The sequence below is a fragment of the Cetorhinus maximus genome, chromosome 6, assembly GCF_964194155.1.
Source record: "Cetorhinus maximus chromosome 6, sCetMax3.hap1.1, whole genome shotgun sequence".
Taxonomy (NCBI): Eukaryota; Metazoa; Chordata; class Chondrichthyes; order Lamniformes; family Cetorhinidae; genus Cetorhinus; species Cetorhinus maximus.
The window spans coordinates 108,387,483-108,405,708 of record NC_135884.1 but is presented as its reverse complement, the minus strand read 5'-3'; the positions used below and the strand labels follow the sequence as shown (position 1 = coordinate 108,405,708).

General features: G+C 41.0%; 1 protein-coding gene across 2 annotated transcripts in view; it reads left to right on the top strand.

Moving 5' to 3' along the window:
• chd9 (chromodomain helicase DNA binding protein 9) overlaps window positions 1–18,226 on the top strand; it is a 252,942-nt gene that overhangs the window by 51,549 nt on the left and 183,167 nt on the right. For both annotated transcript variants that reach the window (XM_078544287.1, XM_078544288.1), the window contains one exon: window positions 6,048–7,755. In XM_078544287.1, coding sequence (XP_078400413.1) covers window positions 6,223–7,755 — 1,533 coding nt within the window. In that variant the 5' untranslated portion in view covers window positions 6,048–6,222. The remainder of the gene's footprint in view (window positions 1–6,047; window positions 7,756–18,226) is intronic.

Below are 18,226 nucleotides of genomic sequence, written 5' to 3'. Positions count from 1 at the left end.
TCGGTTGTCCCAGAAGAAAAACACCATTCTCCAGAGAGGCACAGAGGAGACAGGACATCAACTGCAGAGATCTGATTTGCTAGAAGAACACAGAGTCCCAGAAACCAGGGGATAGGATAAAATGTCCCAGGAAGGCTGTGAAGTCAAGGGAAAAGAAAAAGAATTTGAACAAGGTCCTGTTCACTGACGTTAAAGTAAGGAGCAGAGGAAAAGGCTCCGAATTAAAGAGAGAAAGCTGCATGGAGCTGGGTTAAGGCAGAGTGGGCTTGCGAGATGCCAGGAGATCAGAGAAGATCACCAAAGGTTGTTGGTTCCTTACTATGGGCCTGTGAAGCAGTGATGTTCTTTTGGATGAGTGTCCGAGAGAGTGCATGGAAGGTGAAGCCTGAATGCTTATGGTGATCCATGGGGAGAGGAGCATCAGAGGGAGTGATCGAAGCCTGGAGGCGGATTCTTGTTGAAGACACCTGAGAGAGTGCATCACTTGGGAGAAGATTCCAAGGCAAATTCTTGGAGAGTGGAGCTTGGAAACCCTTGTGTGAAAGAGTTTCCTGCAAAACCAGTTGTCTTACAGTGTGATGAGCCTCTGGTGAGTTGATGAGAGCCATAGCATCTGCTTTGGGTGGCATCTGTCACTTGATCTTGGAGTGTGGTGTGTCTGACCATGGGTCGCCTATTGGTTTACATGGACTGTATGCTTACTGTGAACATCTGAGTATATGATAAATTCCTGTAACTTGTGTTATTCATATGAATCTGTATATATCTCTAAAGGTTGTGGGTGAAGGGGTAGTGTAATATAGTTAATCATCTTGTTTAATGAATGTTTTATTCTTTTGTATATCAGTAGACTATTCAGTAGCTGCCCTCCACGTTTCTAAAAAAACAAGGTAGGACCTATTAAGCCAGGCTCCACCCAAGGATCTGACTTGTCTAATAGTTACATCAGCTAGGGTCATAACACTGTACACAGTAATGCAGTGATTATTACATGTTAATTTACAGACATTCCATTAGACAGCCTGCATGTTGGAGGATTATGTCTAGAATTCCAGAATCTCCTGTTCCAGGAGGTAGATACCTTGATGAATTTATAGAGCATGAGCTCAAAGTGGAAAAGAGTCTTGTAGTCGGAAATTCCTATTTTGTGCGAAGTGCTACTTAATTTGGAGGATCTTCATCAGTTGGTGTAAAAGTTAATTCTATTCGAGTTAATCTTGGTTATTTTAGCCTTCCACAACTCATTTGTAAGTATTATGTAAACTATGGAAATTCTGCAAGTTAGGCCCTCAGTTATTTCCAGTTTAGTTCTCCACAGCATAAATGGCTTCATATTATAATTTGTTTTTAATCTAGTTTCAGAAAAACGACCTTGCATTGCTCTCACCATTTAATTGTTGCTCATAGCCCATTGGAGGCTGCTGTACAAGTAGTTTCTTAGCCCTCTGCGGGTATGTATGATTATGGTGATAATCATATATGGATATCTTGTGTTGCTTTAAGAAGGTCTTGGCTTCTCACCTGTTCCCTTTGTTGAGATGCAATCTGTTAAGCCTGGCAGTGCCTGGATAAGCCTAGGAAAAACTTATTGCCAAAACAAAGGAACCCGTGAAAGTTTAGATTAAAAAGTTTTGCTTTCTATTTATTTCTTAGAGGGCATTTGGTGTTGTTTTAGACACTTAGCTAGTTCTGCCCCTGCGTGTGCAAATAGCATTTGATACACAACTGAGACACAGCTGCTAAATTTATCAATGAGAATCTAGCTAATCACAAAAGATGTGACATTGTTACATCAGGTTCAGCACCATTTGTGACTCCTCAGATACTAAAGCTGTCCGTGTCTATATACATCAAAACCTGGACAACGTTCTGGCTTGGGCTGATAAGTGGCACTCGTGTGGTGCCAATGTCCTTCTCCGACAAGAAAGAATCGAAACATCTCCCCTTGGTATTTAATGGCATTACCATCGCTGAATTCCCCACAATCAATACCCTGGAGGTTACCATTGACCAGGAACTGAACTGGGCCAGCCATATAAATACAAGAGCAGGTCACAGGCTGGGAATACTGTAGCGAGTAACTCACCTCCTGACTCCCCAAAGCTGTTCACCATCTACAAGGCACAAGTCAGGAGTGTGATGGAATACTCACCACTTGCCTGGCTGGGTGCAACTCCGACAACGCTCAAGAAGCTCAACAACATCCAGGACAAAGCCCGCTTGATTGGCATCCCATCCACCACCTTCAACATCAACTCCCTCCATGACTGCACACAGTGGCAGCAGTATATACCATCTACAAGTGGCACTGTAGCAACTCACCAAGGCTCCTTTGACAGCATCTTCCAACCCACGACCTCTACCACCTCGAAGGACTAGGGCAGCAGATGCATGGGGACACCACCACACCACCACCTGCAAATTCCCTTACAAGCCACTCACCATCCTGGCTTGGAACTATATCGCCATTTCTTCACTGACGCTGGGTCAAAATCCTGGAACTCCCTCCCTAACAGCACTGTGGGTGTGCCTATATGTACTGCAGTGGTTCAAGAAGATGGCTTACCACCACACCTCAAGGTAATTATGGTGGGCAATAAATATTGGCCTAGCCAGTGATGCCTTTTTAAAAATGGTACAGCTAAGTAGTTTAGGTTCAAGTATATCATGCTCAAGATGGTGGGTGATCAGGATGTTTAGCGAGCTGGAATGCTGGACTGAAAAATCTAATTGTATGTAGACTAGGTTGATTACATTACCGAATGGGGGTATCTGGCCCATCTATTGACAGCACCCCAGGAAGCTAAAAGTGCTGTTCAAATTTCTGTGAAAGTTTGTTTCTCACATGGAAGACTGCACTTTTTGATGCGTTCGTTTTGTTTTGGAGAGTTGGTTATCGGCTGCATTGGAATTGACATTGAAACACTGTGGTCCTCAGAACTTGTTTGCAGTTTTTATTTTCAGAGGTTTCTTCCTAGTTTCAGCTGAAGCAAGAAATTGTTTTATTCACTGGCACGCAATGTGTAGGTTGTTATATTGTTCTCACTTTTACTTCTTTGCCCCCCATCCCGCTGCCTGTTCTCCCCCCCCCTAAATTTATAGATGCTCTTAGATCCTTTAAATATTACATCACTCACAAAGAAAAACTTTAGGCAGCCTTGACAATTACTTGTTTGCTATAGTCTGAACTAACCCCAGTAAACAGGAAATTTTACACTGGAGCAGTGGATAGCCAAGTAGATAATGGAGCTACCACCTTGCAGAAAGAAGTCTGGCGTATTCTAAGGCTACTTCCTGGGTGTGTCAGTCAGTTTCACTCGGTAATATGTCAGGTTGCCGTAAGAAACGATCTTCACATTCAAGTAGATTTGGCTGCCATGCACAGTGCCTTCTGGCTGATCTCCCATCCTCCTTATCTTTCCACCACTTTGTGTTATAGTATGTGGAGAATGCCAAGCAAAGAATGTAATACCTTAGAAATGAAGAGGAAGAAAAAAAATATATGCTTGAAATTAGATATATGAACAGAAATTGCTGAAAATGAGCATCAGATCAGTCAGTATCTAAAGAAAAGATGGGTTCCACACTTGAATATTGATCTTTCATAATTAAGGATTTATACCCAGAGTGTTAACCTGTCCTTTCTCTTTACTGATTATGGTAGACCTGTGTATTTCTACCATTTTGGTTTTGATTTAAGAACGATCTTACCTACCTGATGGATTATTTTTATTCTACAAATGATATGAATCATTCACACACAACAGTATCACCCATTTACCACTGCAGCTTGGCAATAGTGGTTAATCAGATTTAGTTCAAGGAAGTGAGGCTTTATGCAATGTGATGGTTGGAGAATACATACTGCAAAGTCTTTCTGCAATGTCCTGATGGCATTTCCATCTGTGCCTTTTAAAAATGTGGTCAAATTGCAAGGTATGTGCCCATCTTCCTCACAGTGTAGGGAGGTAAGTAATTTCTGCTGGCTTCTTTGGGCTGCTGGCAGTAGGAAAGATGTTGCAGTTTAGGTTTGTTTCATGCTGATGCGCGTATACTTCTTGGTCCTATTAAAATGAACAGGTATATTGAAATGTCCTTCCTTCCACCAAGTGGCCTAACATGTCTCTATACACTATACTTTTTGCTTAGTGATCTACATCATCTGTCTGTCCAGTTTTTTTCATCTTCACCTTTGTTCTTGTAACGGTAGTGATTTGTACTGGGGTATAACTTTTCTAGAAGGCCCACTTAAGTCACTCAATGTTGGCACATTATTCAAGCATGTTAGCACTGTGTTTGAATTTTGTCCTCATCCACTGTCTTCTTCCAGACAAAGCTACTAGTTAATGATCAGGAAAAGGCACCATGATTAATTGATTATATGTTTCTCCTCCATTTCTGGCCTCATTAACCCAAGGCGCAGTAGATGGTGTTGCCATGGGATCTCCTATAGGCCCAGCTCTTGCAAACATCTTTGTTGGGTTCCATGAGAAACGTATCTTCGATGGAATGACACCTAACCCCCTACCCCTTGCATATTTCCGATATGTGGATGATACGTTGGCTATATTTAAACCCGCAGCTGCATGTGATAATTTTCTTACATGTCTTAATGGGCTCTATCCTGTGCTCAAATTCATCTATGAAATGGAGCAATGAGTGAACTCCCCTCCCCCTACTAGTTGAAAAATCTGTCAGGGAATTCTCTACCATGGTCTACCGCAAACCTACCTTCACTGGTCAATACACGCGTAGGGATTCTTATAGTTCCACAAGATATAAGATTGGTCTTATTGGCAAACTTGTAAATAGGGTCCGACCCATTTGCTCACCATGCAAGCTTGATGCTGAAATAGGGCGCACCAAAGGCATAATGCAGGATAATGGCTACCCTGATCAAATCATTTCACGCTGTATATCATGCAAACTCATGAATAGGCCTAAGGCTGTCACTTTTGGTCCTGCAAAGTACCCAGTCTACCTCAGATTACCCTCAAAGGGCAGGGTATCTCAAAAATTTGAGCAACAGGTGAAGCTAGCTGTTTCACACTGCTACTATGCAGTAGTAACACAAGTGGTATTCGCCACTAAACTGTTGCTGCCTATCTCTCAAATGAGTAATGTGATACATGAATTTCAGTGCCAGTGTGATGCTAGGTATGTAGGCCGTACGTCCCAAAAACTGGCAGATCATATCAAACAGCATACCCCAGCCACTGTTCACAATGGGCAGGGTACAGACTGCACCCAAACGGCCCATGCTTGCTAAACTCAAAACACAGGGTCCAACATTAGATGTGATTCCGCGATTGGACAACATTTGCTAAATAATCCTCAGTGTACTAAGAATCATGCTGACAACCAATTTAAGATTGTCAGTCAGGCTTGCAATGTGGCACATTTGCGTATATTGAAAGCTACATATGTTAATACATAGGTCACTGTTCTTTGCAGACAGAACATATACATACACTGTGCCTGTTTCAGCTAAACAAAATAAGTGACAGCCATTTACCGACTCTATTCTCAGGGCAATGGCTTGACCAATCAGGGTCAAGCTGCCTGGTTTAAATTTCAAACAATGCTTGGCAGTTAACTGTCAGCCACTATCAGTGGTGTATTCTCCATGGCAATGCCACTTGCCAACCAATCAGCACTGATTTCACATACAGTATAAATTGTTTTCTCCATTATATTGGTATTCTTGCGAGTGTCCTGATGAGTGCAAGATGCAAAGCTTAGACATGTCTTTTTTTTCCCCCAGCAATACTCAATTGTGATCATCTAAATACATATAGACTAAAATCAGAATTAATTTTATTGCTTTACCTTCAGAGTTGTTTAATGTATATGTGACTGTAAATGAGCCTACAGTCTGTGATTTGTAGTTAGATGTAATTGTAGCAGATGGAGAATGTTTATAGTCAGACTATTCTTGTGGATGATAAATATTGCCTATTGTGTTGATGCTAGTATGGTCAGTCAAGATAAAAGGTTACACATTATTAAGTACATTATTTAATTGATGTTTTCTTTATTTTTTAAAGGACTTTCTAGTTGCTGCATGGCAGAGGTATCTGCGTGAATTAAGTGGATAGAAAGTGACATGCTGTGGATTAGCCGTTGAACGGTTTAAGAAGTTTAACCGCCCACTGCAGAACAGCTGAAGTCAGCTCAGTTGAGCAAACTGTTGATTACTGTTGAGCAGTTACATGCAGCAAGATGACTGATCCCATCATGGATTTTTTGGATGACGCCAATTTGTTTGGTGGAGGATTGGAAGGCTTGACGGATGATGGCTTTTCGCAAGCAGGACCAGTTTCATTGGTTGATGAACTAAACCTAAGTGCAGATTTTGAACCTCTGCAGGTTGAGTCATTGCACCATGTACCAGAAACACAGGCACCCGAAAAAATTAACTTCGAGCAGTTACAGACATTTGATTCACTGAAACTTCATCAAGTGAACCAGCCGTTTAACTTGGTGGGCAGTGGTACTGAGACCAGTGTACTGTCCCCACATTCCCAGTTTCATTGTTCACCAGACCATCAGCAAAATCAGGCAAATGGGCTGTTCCCTTCTGCCCATAATGATAGTAGTGGCCAATCATTTGTGGATGGAAGCCCAATGTGGGGTCACCAAAGCCCCATTTCAAATCAGAATGGATCACCATTCCATACCTTGCAAGCACATTCACAGTCCATAACCCCTTTTTTAACGCATCATGATTTTCCTCTGCATCAGTCCAGCCCGCAGCAGCAACAACCTGCATCAGTGCAACCTCAGCAGAATATGAATCATTTCACTACAGGTCAGAAAGCTCTAAATCAAGGCAATCAATTCATGGGTGTGCATGGATCAGCTTCATCTCGTATGACTCCAATGGGCCAACCAACCACAACTGTAAGTTCATCCACTCAACAACATGCTGCTTCAGTGCAACAGTTTAACCAACCAACAACAACTCTGCCCATGAATCCCGTGCATCCTATTCGATTCACTAGTAATGCCAACCACACTAGTGTACATCAAAATGTGAACTTCTCAAACTCATCACGAGACATGACCCCTTGTTCCATTAATAATTCAACCCAGTTTACTCCTCGGTATTCCTACCCTAATAACAACCTAGCTAATGGCAACAATTTGACATCTACTACAATCCTTTCAACTCATCAGGTAACCCAGGCCATGACTGGCTTCCCTGGGGGTGAAGCATTCACAGTGCCGGCAGGGACCAACCAGGAACCAGCACAAAACGCACTCAATCCCAACAGTCCTGCTAAACAAAAGGTTCTCCAGTCTATCCATTCTGTAAGCACTCAGGGAAACTTCAGTCCTTCAAGTATGCCCTCTGTTCAAACTGGTGTGCCAATAACAAGCAACCCGGCTTCTCAGGTGAGACTTTCTAACACATCAAGTCAAAGGAAACCAACTGGCTTTTCATCTCTTCAGGGAAATCCACTTTCACGGTCTCAGACACATCCATTGACCAGGATGAATACAGATGATGTTTTTCAGGGGCAGCTGTTAGCAACTTTTGGCCAAAGGGATTCGTCCCCTGTTCCAAGACCAATGGCTCCACGGCAGTTGCAACAGCAGCATCCAAACATGCAACAGAAGATGGTTATCCAACAGCAAGTGCATCAAGAACCAGCTACTGTTAGTCACACACACACTCAGCGTTGGCAGCCATCAATAACTAGCCAGCATCGGCAGATGAAGGGATCAATGCAGTTGACTTTGCAACGGCAGGTTTGTACTTGCACTCTTCAGAGATTACATCCCCTCAATTCTGATAGTATGAACAGTTAGAAATGCTGTTTTCAGCTGTCATTACGATTTTGCTACAGTTATAGCTGTGTCAAAAGAACATTTCTCAAAGTGTTTTAATAAAAACATTGGCCCAGATTTTGCTGGACTGGAGCATCTTGTGTACTCACTTGGCTAGACTAGTTCCTATGCATTTAGGTTCTAAAATTTTTTTTGTCCATAAAGTTGTTGTTAACACTAACTGATATGTGCGGTGAGGGCAGCAGGGCTTCTGGGACTGCAAAAGTAGTCTGTCTCCTTAACCAATGTGATTAATGGTTTGAGAAATAAACAGAAATGGCTGAGAAAGAGGGTAAATTAGGGTGGGTGAATTGAATGTCAAATAAAATATAGAATGAAACAGAAGGAGAAAGAAAGATTGGATTAAAAGAGTGAAAATTGAAAACAAAAAGACTAAAAAGTAAAAAAGCAAATGTAAAAATTAAATATTTGAAATTTTAAAAATCTCCCAATCCATAACCTGAAAGAATGGAACTCCATAATTTTGGCTTTTTGAGCAAGAGAGATTGATGGGTAATTTTAACAATCTCCTCATTAAAAGGATATTTGTGCTACTAATGACTAGAGTCAGAGAGGTCTACAGCACGGATAAGGCAGTGAGTTCCAGATACCCACCACCCTCTGGGTGAAAAAATTCTTCCTCACATCCCTTCTTAACCTCCTGCCTCTTACCTTAAATCTATGCCCCCTGGTTATTGATCCCTCCATCAAAGGGAAAAGTTCCTTACTGTCCATCCTATCTATGCCCCTCATAATTTTATACACCTCAATCCTGTCCCCCTCAATAATCTCTGCTCCAGAGAAAATAGCCCCAGTCTATCCAACCTCTCCTCATAACTAAAACTCTCCAGCCCAGGCAACATCCTGTAAATCTCCTCTGCACTCTCTCTCTAACTAGACTTAACTTTTTGTGGTAAGTTTAATATAAAAATATGAAAATGCAGCAGTGCCATAAGAATCGGGGGTTTAGGGCAGGATGATTTTTTCGTGAAGTGAATTACGTGAATTGACCAGCAACTTGTAGTGATTTGCAATTCACATTGTATCTCTTCCTTGCTACAATTTGCTGGTCATTTTGAGCATTAATAATGCATGCTTTGTTTAGGTGCTGGTATTTTTCATCAAAATCTGGCCAATATAGTTAAATAGGTATAAAATAAAATAACAAGTGGGAGGGCACATTATAATATCTAGATTACACTCATTTGAAAATTAGTGGAGTTGTTTGTTTTATGACTTGCGGTTTTGGGTCTGAGAGCTTAAGTTAATGAAGAGTAGTGTACTACAGTAGTGTACAGTGTACTGCAGTATTTTGTTTTTCTCTTAGTGTACTATAGTTGATGCTGTTAATTTAAAACTTGAAGAAAATAACAGTTTAGCTTGCTGATGATTTGCTTTACAGAATTGTTTATAATTAAGGCATTGAATACCTGAAATATTAAATGACTAATCCTGTAACTCACTAGATTGAAAGATGAATGTCAGCTGTCATACTATTTGAATTAGTGTAAAATTGAAATTTAGCAGCCGTTTTCTGGCGTTCATTCATGTTATCAGGGTTCTTCTTTCATGCTTTTTGATAGTTTCCAAATTTTATGTGCATAATCAGCTGTTGCATTGGTGGATCTGTACCAAACAAGATTAAGTGATGTGCTTCCAGCCGACATTGCTGTAAAGTATCTTAGCTGTTGGCTCTTAATTGTATTTGACTAGTAAGCAGTATTGCCTCTGTTTTTGTGGTATGATGCTGTCTTTGTGTTGCTTCTTTTTATGCAATTTTCACACCAGCATGTGGTTGACAGATTGGTTCAATGTAACATTGTTTGGCAACCAAATTCAAATTTTTAAATTTTGAACCATGGGTCTGACGGAGCTCAGGATTAGATCTTGAATATGATTTTCTGTGAAGTTACATAATGCTTTTGCAACTTAAAGCTGCAAGGTACCACAGTTTTCAATATATAGCTTGTCAATGAAATGTGTATTACCCTAACATCTCTAAGAAATTAGATTCCTGATTGCTCTGGTTGGGATTGGGAGTTTGACTGATGTGGTCATGAATGATGAGCATTCTAATTGCTGTGATGATTTTTAAAATTAATTTGAAACTTCCTTATTGAATTTTGTGCTCAAGGTTCTGGGTATCATTGTTGGGGAACGCAACATTTCTTGCAATTTTGTCACTTATGTGTCTCTTAAGGTTAACTTGCAGGTTGAGTCAGTAGTTAGGAAGGCAAATGCAATGTTGGCATTTATTTCAAGAGGACTAGAATATAAAAGCAGGGATGTGCTGCTGAGGCTTTATAAGCTCTGGTCAGACCACATTTAGAATATTGTGAGCAATTTTGGGCCCCGTATCTCAGGAAGGATGTGCTGGCCCTGGAGAGGGTCCAGAGGAGGTTCACGAGAACGATCCCAGGAATGAAAGGCTTAACATATGAGGAACTTTTGAGGACTCTGGGAATATACTCGATGGAGTTTAGAAGGATGAGGGGGGATCTAATTGAAACTTACAGAATACTGAAAGGCCTGGATAGAGTGGACATGGGGAAGATGTTTCCATTAGTAGGAGAGACTAGGACCCGAGGGCACAGCCTCAGAGTAAAGGGAAGACCTTTTAGAACAGAGATGAGGAGAAACTCTTTAGCCAGAGAGTGAATCTATGGAATTCATTGCCACAGAAGGCTGTGGAGGCCAGGTCATTGAGTGTATTTAAGACCGAGATAGATAGGTTCTTGATTGGTAAGGGGATCAAAGGTTACGGGGAGAAGGCGGGAGAATGGGGTTGAGAAACTTGTCAGCCATGATTGAATGGCAGAGCAGACTCGATGGGCCGAATGGCCTAATTTCTGCTCCTATGTCTTATGGTCTTATGCTGTCGAGTGCTCCCAGGATGAATATAAGGCAAGGGCGCACTGCCCTAATCGTGAGTCTTCATCTCAACTTCATGAGAACTGCTTCTTCTCTAGTATGAATTTTTCTATTTCCCACTCCAACTATCCTTCTAAGCTGTCTAAATACATTAAGGGCTTGCTTGTCCCAATCTATCTTGGTGAATACCCTCCAAGCGAATTTATTCCAAATGCAGTAAAATAACGAATGACGCTTTTTATTTTTTGTTTGCTTCTTCTTTCACTTAATTCTTTTCTTTCTTTTGTGTTGCATTGCCACCTTTTAAAAATTCTTTCTTTGCTCTACTGACTTGTATGACACTTGAGACAATGTCACCCTGCAACGAGTATGAGAATAACCTATACAGATAACAAATGGAAGCATGTTTTATCAAGTTTGGAATCCCAACAGTGTGCAGATTCAAAGACATTAAAAAAAACCTGTGCTTTTTTTTACCAAAAGGTGTTCTGGGGTAATTTTGGGAGAGGATGGAGCGCCAACCACCAGTAAAATTTGTAACTGAAGCCCTTCAGTTAAATATTGAATGGCACTCAAATATATTTACAAAATAAAAGATCTGACCTGACTGACCAAAGGTAGCTAAAACATGCAAAAGATTTTGACATCCATGTTCTTGCTCAAAAGCCCCATGTTAAGCAGAAATGGTAATCCTTTTCAGATGTTTCCATGACCCTTGGCCTTGGCAGGGTTTACTGAGTAGATGATGGGAGTACTAAAGCTTGGTGCCCAGGGTTTTAGAAAGGGAAAATTGAATGGTACTCCTACATACTGATCACTGTGCAGCAGCACCTGCTGGAAGTGTGCATGCATGACTATTGGATGAAGTCAGGTTCAGCTATGATATCCCAAGCCATCAAATAACCAGGAAATACTCCCTGTCTGACACATGTGCCAGGCACTCATGGCACTGTTGCCCAGATGGGGGAAGCAAGAACAAATAAGAGTTAGACAAGAGATATACTTGTAATAAAGGTAAAATGTAACTTTGTTGGATTGGAGATGTCACCTGTGTAATTGGCATGACAATATGGCCTAGATTGCTTTTGGCACTTCAAAAATAAACACATTTGCAATTTTACTAGCTTTTTTTTGGTTACAAGTACAGTATCATTTGACACTGGTTCACACTTGTTAGACAATAAGACCCAGTTTAACCTGGTCAATGGTTAGAGGCCCATATCAAATAAGTTATGCATTTACCCAGAGACAACTATATAGATGGAACACAGTTGAACCCTGATAAATGCATAATTTTGTTTGAAAATTAGAATATGTGCAACAGAATTCAGTTGGCACACCCCACCGTTCCAAAATCCATTTAAACATCCATTTAGCAGTTTAATTTCAATGAATTTAAATGTATTAAATCACTTTTTTAAAATCAGTTTTAATCTAAAATCTGTTGGTTTATAGTTTCCCGAGACCGTTTTTTTGCATGTCTGTGATTCTGCCACCAGGGTAAATGAGCTGATTTTAGCTGGAGTGTAGGGAGCCATTGGATAGGTGCCACTCTCCTGTGATTTGAAACAAACTACTGTCACTGTAGAATTGTCCAGGATAAAATTTACCAATGGATTTATGACTCATGTTCTTATGCAAAGGATATTATTGCTTATGTTTTTGCACCTGGATTTTGTTTTCTCACTGAATCTCTCAATGCCATACACTAACCTTGGTAAGAGTATATGGGTAACATATTGCCAGATTGTGACTGGTGTCCAATAGTCAGCCACCAAAATGTGCAAGGAGAGAGTGATGTACTGTAATTTACCTCCCCCATACTCCTTCCATTTATTCCTCCTCCACAGTGGCATAGCTAAGAACTGAGCATGTGCCAAATCACATTTGAATGTGTGTATGCCATGCAACAGTATTCTGAATTTTTAAAAAAATAGTGGTAAATTATGCCAATGCAATGGCATATGTGGCACTTACACAGCAATAACCTGCTCACCAATGCTCATTTTGGGTTCTGCCAGGACCATCCGGCATCAGACCTCATTTCAGCTTTAGTCCAAACATGGACAAAGGAGATGAGGTGTGACTGGGCCTGACATCAAGGCAGCATTTGACTGAGTGTGGCATACTCTACTGGTTGGAGTTGTACCTAGCACAAAGGAAGATGGTTGTGGTTGTTAGAGGCCAATTATCTGAGTCTTGGGACGCTGTTGCAGGAGTTCCTCAGTGTAGTGTCTTAGGCCCAGTCATCTTCAGCTGCTTTGTCAATGACCTCTTCAACATAAGGGCAGAAGTGGGGATGTTCGCTGATAACTGCAAAGCGTTCAATATGAATTGTAACCCCTTAGATACTGAAGCAGTCTGTGCCAGCATGCAGCAAGACCTAGACAACATTCAGGCTTGTGCTGATAGGTGGGTAACACTTGCACCACACAAAGTGCCGAACACTGACCATATCCAACAAGAAAGAATGCAACCAATGTATTTGTAAAGCATATGTTGACCTTGAATTAGAAGGTCTTGGAAACCATGCTTTTGTTTAAGGGAGTTTGTCATGTCTTGAGGGTATTTGAGGTTTTTGGCTGCATAGCAAATTATTAAGTTGATCTGGTTGGTAGAAATTTTTTTCTGAGACTTGCTTTGATGAATACAATCCTGTTACCAGTTATCTATTTTGTTTTTCTTGGCAATTTTTAAAGTAGTTTTAACCTATTTGTCATGCTCTGAATTTTTTTTGAGGCTTTGTGTATTTTTCCTGTACAGCCAATGAGAGGGTTAAATGTTTGCTTCATATGACTTGCAGGCCTAGTATTTTATTTGGTCAGCTGTCTGACACAGGCCTCTGTTCATTCCCTCTCCACCACCACCACCACCACCCTTCACCATTACTAGTGGCTGTGCATTCAGCTACTCGGGTCTTAAATCCTGCAATTCCCTCCCTAAACCACTCCATCTTTCCACCTCCCCATCTCTTACTCGACCCTACCCACATCTTTGCGCAGTTTGGTCACTCCTAATACCACTACCTCTGGCTTGGTGTCCTTTTTTTTTGATTATGCCTCTGTAAAGTACCAACAGGATTTTTTCTCCCCCTACGTTACATCAGTAATTAAATGCAAGTAATTGCTCAGATTTCAACAACTGAAATAATCGAGATTTAAAGTTAATTCCAGTTGACAATTTAAACCTCACTGCATTCTCCTATTGTGACTCAGTTTTCCATTTGCTTGTACAGTTGTTTCATCGCGTCGCTAGGATGGAGTGAGAAATTTCAGTAACTAGGTCATTTAACGGGTTGTAAACATGGGCTTCATATACACAAAGTGGACTGCAAGACAGGTCACAGCATAACAGCACCTTATATTACACTGATTATTTTCATTCATTGGTGGTTCTAGGAAGGTTTGATCTCTGCTTTTGAACAGGAAAGCTTATTAAATGCTTGTGTGCTAGTTTGCCATATTTGAATCAATCATATTTTTATCATGGTTGAGAAATTGTATTCCTACAACTGTTGTATTGTTACTGTTACGCTCTCATCCTGTGTGAGATACTGGAGACAGGTTTCAAAAAACCAGAATAAATAGCTGCAGGTTTAGAACAGTTTCATGCTTTCAATCTATAACTTTGACAAAGCTATTGCCAAGAGTAATCAGTTCTGAAAAGGCTTGCTTTCCCCTACTTTAAATCTGCAACATATTGAAAATCTGACGACAGCAGGCACTTGCCGTCTACACAACTTTATTTCTGGTTCATGTTTTTGTCTCACTTTTGTATCAGCCTTTCGTCAGTGAATTCTTGTGCTCATATTTATAATGGAAATGACCTGGGTAAACTTTCATGTTCTGATTACCACCTTCTAGGTGGTAGCAGTGCAGATTCGGATCCCCTTGTCTGTGCTGTGGGGAAACACATACCCTCCAGCCAGCTTTACTACTCCCCAAACTGCCCACAATTTTGCCATTTAGTTATAGCACCATATCAAAGCATTATACAAAAATTAAGACAAAAGAACTACAGAAACTTATGGCAAAGAAGGAGGCCATTCGGCTCAGCGTGTCTGTATCGGCTGAAAATGAGCGACCCAGCCTAATTCCACTTTCCAGCTCATGATCTTGTAGGTTTTATGATCACTATAGAGACGGATGACTTCTAAAAAGAAATTCAAGCTTCCAGTTCGTAGTTGAAAGAATGACACGTCAAGATTTCACATGGTAAAACTTTTACTGCAACAAATAACTAAGAGCACTACTTACCAAACATTATTTTATTCTCGTAGGCAACTTGAACTTTAAACTATAGAGAGGAACATTTCTGTTTTTATACATATCATACATTGCACTTTACACAGAATTATAGTCCTTATAGCAAATGGTCCACAGTGGGTTGACATATTCCTGTTGCACCGAGTAGTAATTTCAAGTGACTCTCTCCAGACCCTTTCCTCAGTTTTTGGAGAGTTTCTTAAATCCACCACCAGTAGTAAAGCCTGTTCCGATGATGATTCTTCCCCCTAGCTACACCAGGGCAAATCTCCCAGAATCCTTAGATGTGTCTCTTTGACAAGAGACCGTCACCTGCCTGCACCTAGCTGTGGTAGCTCGCAGTCACACAGTCTATTCTCTCTGCTGACTGCACAGAACTGATGTCTGTCCGTGACATTCATTAATTTGTAGGGAAGCCTATAACCTGATCTCAAAAAATGGCTTCCCCAGCCCTCTTTCCCATGGCAATGTGAAACACATTAACCTTGCAACCAGGCAAAAATATTGATTATGTATTCTTGACCTCAACACTCTCCCATCTTAGAAGTAAATGAATAGTTTGCTGCTCAATGGTTTGCAACCTGATATCTTCAACACCTTTTTGGGACTTTGGGAGACTCAGAAACCACTCATGGTAAACTCAGAAACTGCTGCCATTGTGCCCAAGCGTAAACACCTTGCATCAACTTCCCAGTAAAACGAACTAAGTCTGAGCTAAGTCTTCCTTTGTTCTCTAACAATCAAACTTCGCAGGGTTACTGTCAGGCAGAATTCAGAGCAGTTTACATTACCTCATCTACCCTAAGTTTAAAGATAGAGTCCAGAAACAATACAGTCTCAGTTGTAACATGGATATGCCGTAATTTATAGGGGTTCAATTAGCTCAGTTGGCTGGACGGCTGGTTTGTGATAGTGACGCCGGCAGCACAGGTTCAATCCCTGTACCAGCTGAGGTCATCCAGCCTGTTGTCTGATGTCTGTCTGTGACATTCATTGATTTGTAGGGAAGCCTATAACCTGGTCTCAAAAAATGGCTTCCCCAGCCTCCTTTCCCATGGCAATGTGAAACACCTGCCAGAGGTGTGATGACCCTCAAGGTAAACTCACCACCAGTCGTCTTTATTGAGAGAGCAACTTATTGTCCTCTGGGACTACAGCATGTTCCTTTCATTTCATTTTGTTCATTTTTAAAAAAATATGGTGAGTGTTTCTGCTACCCTTTCAGGCCTCAACACCCTCTGGGTGGAAAAAAAATTATCCTCCATTCTGCTTTAATCCTTTTACCAATTACTTGAAATCGATGCCCTGGTTGTTGATCCCTCTGCTAAGGGAAAAAGGCCCTTCCTTTCTATTCTAGATCCCTCATGATTTTGTACACCTCAGATAAATCTTTCCTTAGCCTCCTCCATTTCAAAGAAAATATTTACATATGTAAAATGATCCCAGTCTCCACTGGACCCTCTCCAGTGTGATCACATCCTTCCTGTAATGTGACCAGAATTGTGCACAGTGCTGTATTTATAGGCTAACTATGTTCTATACAGTTTTAGCATAATTGTCCTGCTCTTGTACTCTCTGCCTTGACGAATAAAAGGAAGCATCTATATGCTGCCTTAATCTAATCTACCTGCCCTGTTACCTTCAGGGGTCTGTGCCCATGGACTCCAGTGTCCCTCTGTTCCTCTATACTTCTGAGTATCATGTATAATTTAAGACTATGAAGCGGGGAATAAATTGTTTGTGCATCCTGGTCTAATTATGCCTGTCCTCTAGTGCCACTTCACCTGGAGACAGTGTTAGTCATTATTTCCCAAAGCAATGGCTAGTACTGACTCCCTGAATAACTAGGAAACCCAAGTCCTTCCTTGCTGATCTAATTAAATTTATTGTGGAAGTGACCAGGATGATAGTACTCCTGCTGATGTCCTATACTTTAACTGCAGGCATGGTTTCTATCACAAGATGTAAGCAAATAAGTGTTGTGGATTAACAGACCTACATGGTGACAATAATAGTTGATCACTTATTTTAAAAATGCACAAGCTGTGAGGTGGCTATATGGACAATTGGGGTTTGGATTATATTGTTCGGACCAGCGAGTTCAAAGTGAAGAGTTTTATTGAAGATTTTGGTCAGATTGTACTAGAAATATTCTGTCAGGTTTTGCACCTTTATATAATGAAGGGCATAAAAGCTCTGAAAAACATGCAGGTGAGGCCAGCTACACTGGTATTTAACCTTGTTATTAAGGATAGCCTCCAAGCAATGGGCCTACCTAGGAAATCACAGAAGGAGGTCGGGTGGCAAGCGGGTAGGGCGGTGAGGTTGGGTCAGGGAGGTGGTCAGGGGGTTGGAGGGGGTGGCCAGTTGCATAGATACCCACGAGTTAGACTAGAATTTTTCTATCTAACTCCAAGTTGGAGACATTTTCAGAAGGTCTCAAGGAGCAGGGTAATTGCCCGTTGGAAGTTCAGACTTCTTGGGCAGTTCCTATGGAGTCATTGTATTGGAACTTCCGAGGGATCCTGTATCTCATCTTGGGGGAGATGTGCAGCCTCTGAGACTGGAAGAGCTGGGCCATTTAATTAAAAGTATTATTGAAAGGTTGGGTGAATTTGAGGTAAAAGACTTTAGGGGTGTTCAAAATGCAATTGGACACTAGGTTGGGAGAATTTGCGTGCAGCCCTTATCCTTGAATGTTTCTTGTTCTTTTCATGTGTTCTTATGTTTTTTCTTGTGCTGTGTAGAGTTGGTTTTCAGATGTTCATTAGGTCAATGCACAAAGCATCATTGTTAGAATCGTTGTGTGAGGATTTAATTGCAATGAAATCTCTGACTTGCTGGTACAAGTTTCAAAATCTTTGCCCAGAATTGTCTCTGCCGATCCAATTCATGAAAAGAATCAAGGTAGATTGTGGTATTTTTGACAACCGGCTCACCACAGATTAACGATGCCCTGTGTGGATAGCCTGGTTTAATTTGTGCCTGGCCGGAGCCTATAGATGGATTTGTCTGTTAAAAGGCAGAGTTGCTGCAGTTCAATTAGGATATCCAGAAAAAAGGGGAGAGATTCTGAAAAAGGCACCACTCATTCAAGTCCCTAACCTTTAGACTATTAACCCATCATCAAAGTCCTTAAGTGACACTGAAAAAGCTGTTCCTTAACATTTTGAAATTCTGGGATGTAGCTGGGAGGCAGATCTTTTAATCTTAGTCGCACAACACTGCTGCACATGCATTTGTAATGGTTTTGTTTT